This window comes from Excalfactoria chinensis, chromosome 9 (genome assembly GCF_039878825.1).
Source record: "Excalfactoria chinensis isolate bCotChi1 chromosome 9, bCotChi1.hap2, whole genome shotgun sequence".
Classification (NCBI taxonomy): Eukaryota; Metazoa; Chordata; class Aves; order Galliformes; family Phasianidae; genus Excalfactoria; species Excalfactoria chinensis.
Genome location: NC_092833.1, coordinates 10,815,698 through 10,828,843, shown reverse-complemented (window position 1 = coordinate 10,828,843; position 13,146 = coordinate 10,815,698). Strand labels below are relative to the sequence as shown.

General features: G+C 46.4%; 1 protein-coding gene across 8 annotated transcripts in view; it reads left to right on the top strand.

Moving 5' to 3' along the window:
• Positions 1-13,146, top strand: part of LPP (LIM domain containing preferred translocation partner in lipoma) — a 301,297-nt gene that overhangs the window by 134,700 nt on the left and 153,451 nt on the right. For all 8 annotated transcript variants that reach the window (XM_072344422.1, XM_072344423.1, XM_072344424.1 and 5 more), the window contains one exon: positions 652-761. In XM_072344422.1, coding sequence (XP_072200523.1) covers positions 652-761 — 110 coding nt within the window. The remainder of the gene's footprint in view (positions 1-651; positions 762-13,146) is intronic.

Below are 13,146 nucleotides of genomic sequence, written 5' to 3'. Positions count from 1 at the left end.
CACGAAGAAGACATTGGCTCTCATGGCTCCAGCTGCTGTTAAACTAGTAGTATGTTGGAATTGTGCTTAGTTCTCCATATCCAGCCCTCCGAGTGTCCACTTCAGCAGGGAGTCCTTGCTTGCAGTCAGCATCTGGTAGTCTTAATGACCAAAAGTGCTGGCGTCATCTAGCAGAGGAGGGGACTGAATTGGGTGGGATCCGTTGCAGGATGGATCCCCTGGAGGACTCCACTGGATGTGAGGTATTCATCAGTCCAAGTTCTTCAGCCACCTGCAGCAGCTTTAAATGAGATGTGTGCTTTGCTGTGTGGAGCTGCATGCTGCAGCCTTTAGGCAGTGTGGCAAGTCACCTGTGGTTCTGCTGGGGTCTGAGAACCACTAAGTAGTCTGCAAACATTACTGAGCCATTATAGCCATCTCCTGCAGGGTACAGCTGAGTAGGTAGTGTTTAAATGATGTGTTGACTGCCATAGAGGCACAGCTGTGAGTGTTGCATCCTTGGCCCAGGCATCAAGGACCTGGTCCATCCTCCTTGCCCTCTCTGTGTACCTGCTTTCCTTCTGGGCAGCAGAAAGATGCTCTGAAATGATATGGGGAAATGCTGGTACTCTGTGATAAGCCTGAGTAAGTTCTCTTGATTCTCTCTCCTAGGAGACTTTCTTCCTCCACCTCCACCTCCTGTTGATGACCTCGGGAATATCACATCACAAGGTGCCTTTCCTCCACCCCCCCCTCTGGATGATGTTGCTTTCAACGTGCAGGTAAGAAGACAACAGTTTTATTGGGAGCATAGAACTGATTCAAAAGGGTTATGGAAATAAACATATGATAATAAAACTAGGTGGCAGAGTGCTGTGGTTTGAAACAACGTGTCAGGAACGACCAAGTTAGCATTAGCAAATTCTGTTTCCCAAGTAGGGAATATTTCCATTCAAAACTTACTGGGCTATTAAAGGATTTTTCCCATCCAGCTTGAATTAGAAAACTAATTGAATTCTGCCCTTGTGATAGCGGATGGGGGTGAAACCTTCCCAGAATGAATTGTTTTTTGGAAGGGCCATCTCCTTCCACTGACTGTGGAGAGACTTTAGGGCAGTAATCTGATCCTAAAAGTGCTTTGTTTAGATGCCTAAAATTAAATGAAGCAAATAATCCCTGGCTCAGACTCCAGTGATGTCACTGGGACTCTGCTTTTGCTGGGTTGGATCTTCTAGATTGGCCATGTGGATGAAAGCAAAACTTCTATGATGTAATGGCTTGTGCCATGTGGGTGGGAAGGCTTGGACACCTTTGTGCGGACATAACAGGCTCACCTGGTGTGCTGGTCCTGTTGTGCTAGGTCAGGAAAGCTGTGTTCAGACCACAGAGAGAGGTGGTCAGGGTGAACCAAGAGCAAGGAGTTGAGATCTTGTCACTGGTGACCAGAAGAGTTTAGTTTGTTAGTTGAGCAAAAAGAAGGTTGTGGCTGCCAACCTATGTCTGGGGAATGAACCCTGGGGAGGGAGGAGATCTCTTTCACCTTCTGATGGTGGTGAGCCCGAGAGCAGGCAAGTGGGCAGACGCTGAACAGGGTCCAAGAGGCCAGACTTTGTTTCTGACACTGTGGTGTTGATACATCCACCCTATGCCTCTGCAAAAGAAAGCATGGGCTTCCTGTGATCTCTTGCCTGTAGCAAAGCGTTCAGATGCTATCACAATGTCCAAGCATGTTCCTGCAGTGGGTTCAGCATTGGAAGCATCTTTGGAGATAGAAGGGGTTAAAGACAATTATGTTCCCCATTGCCAGGAAAGGATATGGCCACTGGGATGTGAGCCACGTGAGATGCGTGGCTTTTGCCAGCCTTGGGGGAATGAAGCAATTCCCCAGCAACTATTGCTGTGTCTCTAACTCTCCAAGAAGTCCTTGGGGAGCCAGGCACTGGGAAGTGGTCCTGCTGCCTCCCTGCTTCCTCAAGGCCTGCCACAGCCCAGGGGGCTTCTCAGAGAGGAAACCTTGCCATGTTCATCAAGAGAGGCTCACGTCTTCTGATCCTTGTGCCTCGTTCATCGGGCCGAAGATGTGCCTGAGCTGCATGGGGCTCTCACTGGAACTGGCATATTGGTAGAACCAGCAGCTGGGCTGGCTCTGCCCACTGAGCTCATGAAATTGCTATTTGTCACACCCTTTCTCTATGACCTTGGGAATCTGGAGCTGGAACAGTGTTAGCAGCGTTGGGTTTGGCAAGCATTTGGTTAGAGCTGGATTCCTGAGCAGGACAGCCTGGTTGGGGGGATGCAGAGCCCGGAGGTGCAGAATCTCTGCATGCTACCACTTCCCAGTGTACTCTGAGCAGCTAGCACTGAGCCCCATCCTTCATCTGTGTTCCCTCATCCTCTTTTTCCCTTTCCTTTTGTTTCAATCCTCAGTGAAGGATTGGGAGTGTAAGTCAGTGCAAATCAGGATCTCCTACTGCAGGATCAGATCCTTATCTTGTGGGAGCAGCAAGTGCAGGAAGGAATGCTGTGGAATTGGGAGGAAAAAGGCAAATAATAGAAACACAGAATCATTATGGTTGGAAAAAACCTCTAAGATCACCAAATCCAATCCATCTCCACTGTGCCCACTGACCTTATCCCTCAGTGCTGCATCGCCATGCTTCTTGAACACCTCCAGGGATGGTGACTCCCCCACCTCCCTGGGCAGCCTGTGCCAGTGCATCACTGCTCTTTCTGAGGAGAAATGTCTTCCTAATATGCAACCTCTGGCAATTGTGAGAGCTGTCTGATGCCTGTAGGTACTACGTGCCTGCAGAGGTTGCCCTGCTGATGGGGCAGGGTGAATGGTGGCCATGCTTGTTGGGCTGCCGGCCGTAAGATGCTCCCTTAGGACAGCTCAGCAGAAAGGCAGCAGCCTCACACATGTGTACTGGACTTAGGCTGGTTCTACTCTCTGCCTTCAAACCCCATCATCACTTGGCTTCAGTTTTCTCTGTGATGGAAGCCTGTCTCAGAGCCTCTGACCTCATGGCTGGGAGTAGGACTGAGGAGTTTGACCCCACAGCTCATTGTGATCCCTCCAAACCTGTTCCAGAGCTGGAAATGTATCAGCCTTCCTACAACAGGATGTCCTCTGGATGGCAGAGTGTTTCATTCCAATGGGAGCTTATGAAAAATGTGCACTGTGGCTCCAGGTTAAACTTCTTACGCTGTGTGTTGAGGGCAGCAGCAGATATACGGTCAGTTTCTTATCATTGCATGCACTGCTGTCTGACAGCTGAAAGGTGCACAGATTGTTGCAGTTTAAGTTGTAGCTTGTGAAGCAGCAGTTAAAATAATAATGCCCGGTTTTCATAGGGCTGTTTATCTCTGGATCTGTGTTTGGACGGCGGAGCTGGCTGCTTAGGATTGGATCCAAAAAGGTACTTTAGTATCTGACTTACCCTCTAGGTGCCTGCACTGGGGTCTGGGCCATGAAATACTTTTGCAATAGATTTGGCCTTTTCCTGTAATTTCTGTTTGTTCATCCAGATGCATCACGTTCCGACTGGCAGCAGGGCCGGGGAGTAAAAGGGGAAGGAAATTTCAACTCTTTTCCTATTAACTGTAATGTTTCTTGGGGGGGGGGGAAGAAAGAAAGAAAAAAAAGAAGAAGAAAAATAAAGAGAAAAGAAGGTTTAGTTTAAGAAGCAGCGTGCTGTAGCTGGGGTCAGCTGTGTTGGGAAGTTCCCCTTTGGCCAAAGGCAGTGGTGATGGCAAGGGCTTGTTCCGAGGGCGCGGTGATGGTGTGTTTGACAAATAAGGACATAGCAGAGAGGCTTTTGCCACGTTGGCTTGTGCTCAGTTTAAAAGGGGAAAAAAAAAAAAAAAAAGAAAATCTGGACGGGAAGAAAAATGAAATCACTGTTTGTCAAAGGGAAATAGATAGATGTGGGAGGCAGGGAGATTTCTTTCTTCTTCTTTGCCTTCTGCTCTCCAAAAAGTCACTCTGTGCAGGCGGGGGAAAGCACGGACGTGAGCAGCTCTCACAAGCGCCCAGCTCTGCTCACAGCGGGACCCTTGCTAAGAGCAGTGGCTCTTTGGGATGGGACTTGCAAGGGGTGATGTGAAAAGCTGGTCGCTACCCTGCCTTCCCCTGAGGACCTCAGGCTGAGCCCATTGGTGGAGGCTGCAGCTCTCCGTGAGCCTCTGCTGGAACCCCCCAGCTGTCCTCACCCTCAGGTCCCGCTCCTGGAGCAGCCACTGCTTTTGCTGCTAATTACCCCCAGGTGCTGTGTCTGCAGCACAGATCTGATGTTCATTTGGGACCTTAGCTGAAACCTAAGTGGAGATTGTGCTCAACTCAGAGATTGCATCTCCCCCGACAGCCCCTGGCCGTTATCAGCATGTGTTTTATTGATGGGCCACAAAGCCCTTCACAAAAGAAACACTGGTTTGTGCTTGATAAGGAAGCTGAAGCAGAGAAAGTGATGTGCCTGGGGTCACCAGGCTGACCAGCTGAGAATAGAGCCCAGATCCTATGTCCTGAGCAATTGTTGCCTGCTTCCCTGTGCAGGAGCTGCTGCTGCCTTTTCCAAGAAAATGTTTTGGTGTTTTCATTTTGGAGCATCTATTTTGAGAAGGCACCAGTGAGGGGAAGAGCATGGGGGTATTGCCTGGGATCTCCCATCTTCTGCTCTCCTGGGCTCTGCCTGCGGTGGGGCTCGCTTGTAATCTCCTTCCTTTGAACGCTTGGAGAAGCCAAAAAGACCAAAGAGAGCAGAAAGTGTGTTCAGCCTCCCTCTAGTGCTAGATTTTGTTAATCATCAGCTTTATGGGCCTGGGCTTAGGTCCTTGCTAGCGAAGAGCATCCTTGCTGCTGACAGCCACTGCGTTCCTGCAAGGAGCAGGCGCTCCTGGAGCCTCTGCGGTTCGAGCCCCACTCTGTGCTCACAGCTTTCAGTTGCAGAGCCTGTGTCTGCAGGTTTTTGTGGCTTCTAACCTGATTTATTGAAATCCATGTGATAAGCAACTGCCTTTTATCTAAATTGAAGCCGTGTCCAACAGTATAAATAAATTACCTGGTGATGTTAGCCCTTTTATTCAAACCTTGGCTTTGCAAGAATGCTTTTGATCTGCCTCCCTCCTTCTGCCGTCCTCGTGTGTTTGAGGCACAGCGATGGGCTGTTCTGAGCTGGGCTCGAGCAAATCACATGCATGTTCCCTGCATGGCTGAGTGCTCACCGGCTCCCTGCAGGCTGGTGAGTGTTTGTTCACTTATAGGGCTGTCTGGGCACTTAGGTAAGAAAATCAGTGATACGGAGTCTGTATATGTTGATGAATATCTGGGTATCTTATATACATGCAGACAGTAAGTATAAAAAATACGTCATGAGCAGGGATGTAGAGCAGGCCTGCGTGTTATGGGGGAACAAGCACGCACATTTTATCCCCGCTGCTTTTTTATCCCTGTCTGTGGGTAGCGTGACCGGTAAAGGCAGGATCACAAGCGCAGAGGAACACTGAGCATGTCTTTCAGTCTCCTCTTGATGCGGCCCATCTTATACGCATGTTTGTTTTACAATGCCAAACCACATTCTATTTTAAATCTGTAATGAACCTCTGTTCCCATCTATGTAACTTTCCAATCCGTACTCTCTTCAGAATAGACAAAGATGGTTATTATAAACCACAAATTTTACAGAAAGGGTAAACTGGAAAAGTTTTAATTGTGCAGCGTAAGCCTGCCATTCATCTTTCTGCCTGGCTATTAATATCTTGGCAATGTTATAGTGCAAAACAGCCTTTAATAGCTAAACCTCTCGGCAAGGACTACAAAGGAAGCAAGGATCCAAACAGTTAACTGGTCTCATTATTTTCATCATGGTTATTACTGCATTATTTAATGTATTTGTTCTGGTATTGTTTCATGTAGTAGCAGCAGGCTGGCTATGCCAGGACCCGTGCTGCTGCACACTCAGGAGCAGGGCTGTGATGGGGCTGCAAGATGCTTTCAGAGAAGGAACAGAAGTGGCTTTTGGTCATGTGCCATACGGCGGGTGATGAGGTGTGGGAGCAGAAGAAAGCAGCAGCTAATACAGAGCACATGTAAATAAGGGCAGGGGCCCATCTAAAAGGTTGTAATGGGAAACAGGTCGAGGGACTGCTGATTGTGGGGTTTGGAGATCATGGAACTGCAGAATCATTGTACAGAGGTTAATCTGTGACCTGGGTCATCCTCATGGGCAACAGAGGCTTAAATAGGGTGAGTAAAGTGGGAGGCATGGAGAGCATGCAGAACAAAGTGGTAATTTGGTCCTCTCAGTCTGCAACAAACAATAGGGAGCAAAACCATCACTGCATCCAAGGTAGAGTTATTTAAACAGATGGAAAACAGGTGGAGAAAAAGTGGGAATTCTCCCATCATAGCAAACGAGCTAAGAGATAAGCAGAGTAGGAGCTAACATGATCAGTATTGAAGACTTTTACGTTCTTCTCCTTTCTGAGTTCTATCCAAATCTTCTGTTGGATTAGGAGGTCCCAGGAAGGATCTTTAGTGGGATCGCTTGCTCTTGTGTCAAATCCTGGTAGGCTGTGTTGCATTAGGGAACTGTGATGCAGAGGCAAGACTAAGACAAACAAACTGTCAGTAGCAAAAGAAATTCTAAAAACTGCAGCGGAGACAAATTATTTTGCTTTTTCAGTGAGGCTGGCAGGGGCTGGAAGATGTGGTTTGAGAAGATGAAACCTTCCCATGGAATATGGTTGTGGTGGTTGGCCGGGATGTGACAGAGCAGGCAGAAGTCAGATTCCCACCTTGATTTTGATGCCTTAAGTACTACAGTGCTGTGTGGCAATGAAGTAAGCTTTGGTCAGCCAAGCTGAAAAGAAATGTACACGTACTCGTTGCCTGTCTAAATTTGGTTTTGCAGCCTTGGATAATTTAAAGAATAGCACCAACTTCACCCTGTTTTAGATCTATGTCTGTCTTTAGGCATTGTGGGTATGGGGAAGGTGTGAGAGTATCAAATCTCCAAGAATGGAAGTGGCTCAAATGAAGGTTCTTTGCTGCATTTTTTCATTTCCATCACTTAAAAACACCGAGGCTTTGCCTGCCATGACAGGTGGTTTTGGTGTCAGGAAGGGTTGTCTCTGCAAGCAGTGTGCAGCACAGTGCTTGAGCAAGTGGAGAGGTGGTTGAAATAGCAGCAGAAAGTGTTGTTGCAGCCAGAGCTGAAGGAATTTGTTCCAGGACAGAGAGGCAGGCATGGCTTTGAATGTTTGTTGCTATTACATTCCACCTTTGCAGGACCATTCCTCACAGTTGTAATTTTCCATTCTGATTAGCTGATGAAAATGCAGGATGTTGATTAGCTTTAATGGGCAAAAAACAGGTAAGAAAGAGCATCTGGAAAACATCACATAATGTTTTTAGGGCTTTGTTTTCAGTTGTGTGAGAAGTAAAGTAGGAACGTTTGGGAAAGCTGTAGCAGCTCCAAGCATTGCTCAAGCCCAGCCAGTGACAGCACTGTCAGAGGTACTGCAGAAGCATCTCCTGTTCAGCAGTGCTAATCCACAGCTCCATCCCTCTCCATCTTGTTGTTTCTGCATCTCTCTTTTGCCATGGAAACAGCCTCCTGTCTCGTCACATCCCAGGTCTGGCCTTCATCCTCAGCTCTGATACTCTGCTCATTCCTGACTTGCGCTCCCCACACCTGTCTCTGCAGATTAACCCTGTTCAGCCCTGCAGAACCCCTCTATGTTTTCCCCACAAATGTCACTGCTGAGAGCCATGCAGATGTTTGGAGTCAGCACTTACCAGGGCTGATGAAAGGGCTGCCCGCCTGGGGCAGCATTCAGTAGGTGCTGATGCTGGATGAGGCTTCTATGGAAATTTAGGCTCAGGATATATTTCCTGTGCTGAAATAAATCCCATTTGGCTTCTGTGGCTGTATTTGCTCCAAGGAGCAGTAGAGTTCATAGAGTCATAGAATGGTTTGCGTTGGAAGGGACCTCAAAGGTCATCTAGCTCCAACCCCCTTGCTATGGGCAGGGTTGCCAACTGCTAGACCAAGCAAAAAGATATTGTCCTGTGGCCTAATGTGTACTGGGGCCATCATGATTTCTGACGCACAGCTGCTTCCAGGCACGAGTTCCTAATGACAACCAACAACTTTTAGTCATTTGTCTGCGTATGGGCAATATTGAGACAAACCTTGAAGCTCATTGGGAAGGATCTGCAGGCTGGGAATTCTCCTTGCAAGGTTTCAAGGTGGTCTCAGGGCAGTGCAAATCTGATTGTGCAGATTTTGTGTCACTCAGATACCGTTTTTTCACCTCAGATTCTTGTGCTTATCCGAGGCTGCCCCAAATGCATGTACTAAGGCTCAGTCCTGGCTTTTCTCTTCTCAGCTTGGACATACAGTAGATTTTTAACTTGATCTGTTCTCAGAAAGCAAAACCTGAGCCATCCACTTTCATGTAGTTCTGTACATCCATTTTCCTGACGCCTTGCCAGGCTCTATGGGAGATTCTCGAATCCTTGCAAACATTTTGGCACGTACCCCTTCCTGTTACAGCAAAACAAGCAAACAAATTCCAAAATATGTTATATCTTTAACTTCTGTGCTCGACGCTTATTCAGACTGAGAAAACTAAATGGCCAATTTTATTTTATTTTTAGCGGTGATTTTATAATAGCTTCACAGCCTGCATTCAGGAATGCATTCTCAGATTCACAGAGGCTTGACTGTGTGCTTAAACTTCATTAAAGTTGATAGAACTTCAGCACATGTGTAAAATTAAGCATAAGCTTGTGTTTTATACATTCTCCTTGCAGGTGACACTAGCAGCTGCATATGGGTTTCCAACATGTGATTAAATTCCAAAAGGAGTTTTTAAAAACAGTTTTAGTCAACCTTAATTTTCTGAAATTGGTAGCTTTAACAAAACCTATCTTTTTTGATTAAAATTGCCTGAGATGTGTCCCTTTTTAAAAGCTCTTCATTGAGCTGTCACAATATACAGATTTGTGTGGGATAGAGTTTGTTCATGTAAATTTAATTTCCAGTTAAAGTGGTACAAACACAAAGTGATTTCAGTAGATATTTGGGAACTCTGCGGTGCCTTTGCTTTCATCTCCACAGATCTGGGGCCAGGCAGGGCCGTAGGCTGCTTCACCCCGTCATCCAGAGACACCAAAGGCACCCGCTGACATCAGGAGAGAGAGAAATCTTGGAAGTTAGTTCTAGCATTTAGAATCATCATAGGATTATTTGAGTTGGAAATGACCTTTAAAGGTCATCTGGCCCAACTCGCTGCACTGAACAGGGACACCTACAGCTCCATCAGGTGCTCAGGGCCCCATCCAGCTTGACCTTGGGTGTCTCCAGGGATGGGGCATCCACCATCTCTCTGGGCAGCCTCCAATCTAAATCTCCCCTCTTTTAGTTTGAAACCACTTCCCCATGTCCTGTCAGTTTAATTACCTGTGCTGTTAGGCATATGTGAATATTTCTGTTATTTGTAAACAGAATCTGTCTGGCTTCGGCTTGCTGGTTGTGGCATGTTTTCCTGTTTTGTTGGATTGGACAGTCCTGCAGTATCTGACATTTTCATTCTGGGAGGCTGCCTAGGTAAAGCTATTGAGCTGCTCAGTCTCCTTTATAAGTGAAACCCAGCGAGCTCTGTATGTGTCTCACCGTCAGCTGTTTCTGCTCTTCTGGGGAGTCTCTCGAGTTTTTAAAACACTTCCTCCCAACCTGGACACAATATTTCAGTGTCAGACTCAACAAAAGTGTTGAAAGAAGAGAAATAGCCAGTTGTCAGCTCTGCACATCTCTTGCTCTGATAGTGCACAGCACTGGGAAGGAGCGAGCTGGAGCTGGGCTTTTCTCTCTACTGCGTACAACTCCCTTCAGAGGGTAAGCTCCCTGGCACATTTCTGGGCACATTATTTCAGCCATGGGACTTGTAAAACTGACTCTAAGAGGTGGATCTTCCACATTTGGATTCCATTTGGATAGCTTTTGATGGAAAAGCATCTGAGATAAATCTTGTCAAAAATACGTGTCCCTTTTCTTGCCTCTCGATGTCTTCAACCCGTTCTTGTTTGACAATGCAGTTCACTTAAAAGTTTTGGAGAAGAGCTTAGGGGCTGGTGCTATACTCATGAATAGGAAACAAAATAGAGTGTAAAAGCTGCTCTGCTGCAGTGGAACATGGCAAGAGAGCATCCTCACCTCCTCGTGTGGCTGCTAGGCTTCCTCTGGCAGCGCCTTGGACACCAGATGTGTGTGTGTAGGCGTGTGTAATTCATGGCTTGTCAGACACGTCCTGCGCGCTTGGAGACATTCTCCTCTTCCCTCTTATGCCAGAAAAGGAAAGAGGAAGATTATGGCTTGGCCAGGATGAGGAGGTAAAGGGATTCTCTACTCATGGCCATTGCCATTGGATCTTCCAAGAATGTAACTTCCACAGAGTAGGAATGAGTAGAAAGGCTTTCCTTTACTGCAGCAGACACCTAACGAGCTATTTGGCTTCTATAATCGATTAAACTTTGTATTGGGTAATTGGTTATGGTTCCCATTGCAGGCAGATGGTGAAATATCCAATATCTCCTCAGCACTCAGTTTTTCTGGAAGCAGTGATACTCTGTGGGGAACATCAGCTCTGCTTGATGGCTAATTAGACATTAATTTGTGATGGTACTGGAGCAGATTTTAAGTTGGCGGGAGAGTGGGCAAAGAAATGGGAAACTTTTAAGTCACCATAATTATCAATAACGAGTCCTAATGTAATTGTATTAGTTAAAGGGGAAAGTATATATTCCCTGTTGCTGTAAAGTTGGTTACAGTCACTGAAAGTCATGCTGAGTCAAAAGGATGTTGTGGCCAACTCTTCTTGCCCTATGAGCAGAGAAGTTGTGCTGTCCTGCAGAAGGCATAAAGAAAAAGTTGATATATTCCACATTATATCGTATATTCTGCAGACGAACAAGAGAGTTTCACTAATTCAATTTAATTCCCAAGGACGAGTGATTGTAACTCCACTCGGAGAATATTAAATTGCCTTAATGGAAAAATAAACTGGTTTTATTCTCCCCCTTCTCTCCCCATCTTCCTCATTCAGCTTTCAAATAACTTTATGTGCCTCCTTAGTTTATTAATACACTTCTCATCTTACTGCTGATTTAGCATCTGGTAGCACTTAGCACAGACAAACCTCCCAAGACTTTTGATCAGACATGTTAAGTAAACTATGGGGGCTGTTGGCTCTGCTGCTGGCAGATGTCGGATGGTGGGACTCCTCCTCTCCATCCATCCCCACACTTCTTTATCAAACCCATCCTGTTGCTTTCATGTGCCTCTTCCTTGTGTTCTAGACGGCCCGCAGTGTGAAGATCCTCCTGTTGACAAAAGAACATGTGTTGTTTTTCTGGTTTTTACTAGTGCCGTGGTCTTGAAAGCCACGTTTAGCCTATGTTGAAAAGTCCAGGACTTTCTTCCATGAGCAAAAGCCAGAGTTTGAAAGCCCCAAAAGGCCTTCTGCAGGTTTGAATGCCCATGGTGGCAACTGGATCCGGCATTTGGATGTGATGTAGTCAGGGTGATCATGCAGTGAAATTGAAGGTGGAGATTTGATGGCTTGGGTGGTGATTTGTCATCTTCTGGCTTGTTTTGTCAGGGCTGGAACAGTAAACACAGAGAATGAAACAGCCGTTAAGGAGATGCTTTGGCCCAGTGGATTAGTGTTCATCTGGTGGCCAGAAGGAGCTGGTTTAAGTTCCTCTCCCTGCGGGGTGCCCCCTCTACCTGGTTGCCCTGGGATCCAGCTGACAACGAGCTCCTTGGGACAGGGATGTTTTCTCTGATATGTGAGCACTGCCTATCAGACCATCCTCTGGGGAAATATAAAACATCATTGCAGTACAGATTCATAATGGGAATGAAGTCTTTGCTCTCCTTCTTATATGGGTCCCAGGAGGCTGAGTGCAACTGACTGTATTTTCTGTCATCTCAGCTCCCAGGAGGGAGGACGTGGGTTTCCAGGTGTTGGTCCAAGCCCTGCACTAAGGCAATGACCAATTGATAATTTGTCGAGACTGACATGTACCCACCAACAGAAGGAGTGACTGCAGGGTGACAAGTGGCACACATGGAGAGCAGTGGAGGCTTGCTGGAGGTGTAAATGTGCAGAGCCAAATCAGATCAGCGAGAGTCAATAGGCCAGACAAAGATTTAAAAGGAGGAGCAGAGAGTATCCTTTATTTAGTTATTCATCTTTGAAGCATCTTCAGAGTTTTCTTCCACATGTTTCTCCAGCTTCCTTTGAAACCTGTGTAAACTCACAGCAACCACAGTGTCATGCAGCAGAAGTAACTCCACAGCTCAGCAGCACATTCAGTGATGAAACACCTAATTTGTGTTGTTTTGAAACTGATACCTTCTCGTTTCTTGCTTTCTTCTTCTGTTATCTTTCTTTTTTTAATCATTATTTATCTTTCTTGTAAGCCTTCTGTACAACACTGGGGTTATAAATTGGTTTTTAAGATTTTGCAAGATGTCTTCTGGCAATGCTAGCAAGTAACCTCTGCTTGTTTATTCGCCCCAGCTGGAAGCCTTGCTGTTCCTTGCAGCACCTTGTTGCTCTAGAGACAAGTCAATGAATCCTGATGGTACCCAGAGCTATTTACTGGTGATAGACTCGTAAAATCAGTAAGATTGGAAAAGACATCTAAAATCATCTAGTCCAGCTGTCAACCCACCCCCCCATGCTCTCTAACCATGTCTCTTAGTGCCACATCTGCCTTTTTCTTGAACACCTCTAAGAGCAACTGATGGAAAGCATTTGTCACATTGGCTAAAAGCTGCTGGGGCAGCAAGGTGGGCTCCTGCTGCACAGTGCATGGCTCCCGCAGCCCCTCATTTAAACCCTGTTGCAGGCAGCTCGATTTACAGCAGGATCTTCAAAAGTGGCCAGAACTGTAGGAAGGTTGCTGGGTTAAATGTCATTTGTATCAGAGAGACACTGAGCGAAGCCTTTGAACAGCCCACTTCAAACTTTTGAAGTGTTTTCCTTTGGTGCAGTTTAGCATCCAGCAACACAAACCAGGTAAAACCACTCCATGCTTTAAAAAAGAAAGAGCAAGGGAAAAAATAAATCAAAACCCAACTTCCCTTTGGCTTTTAT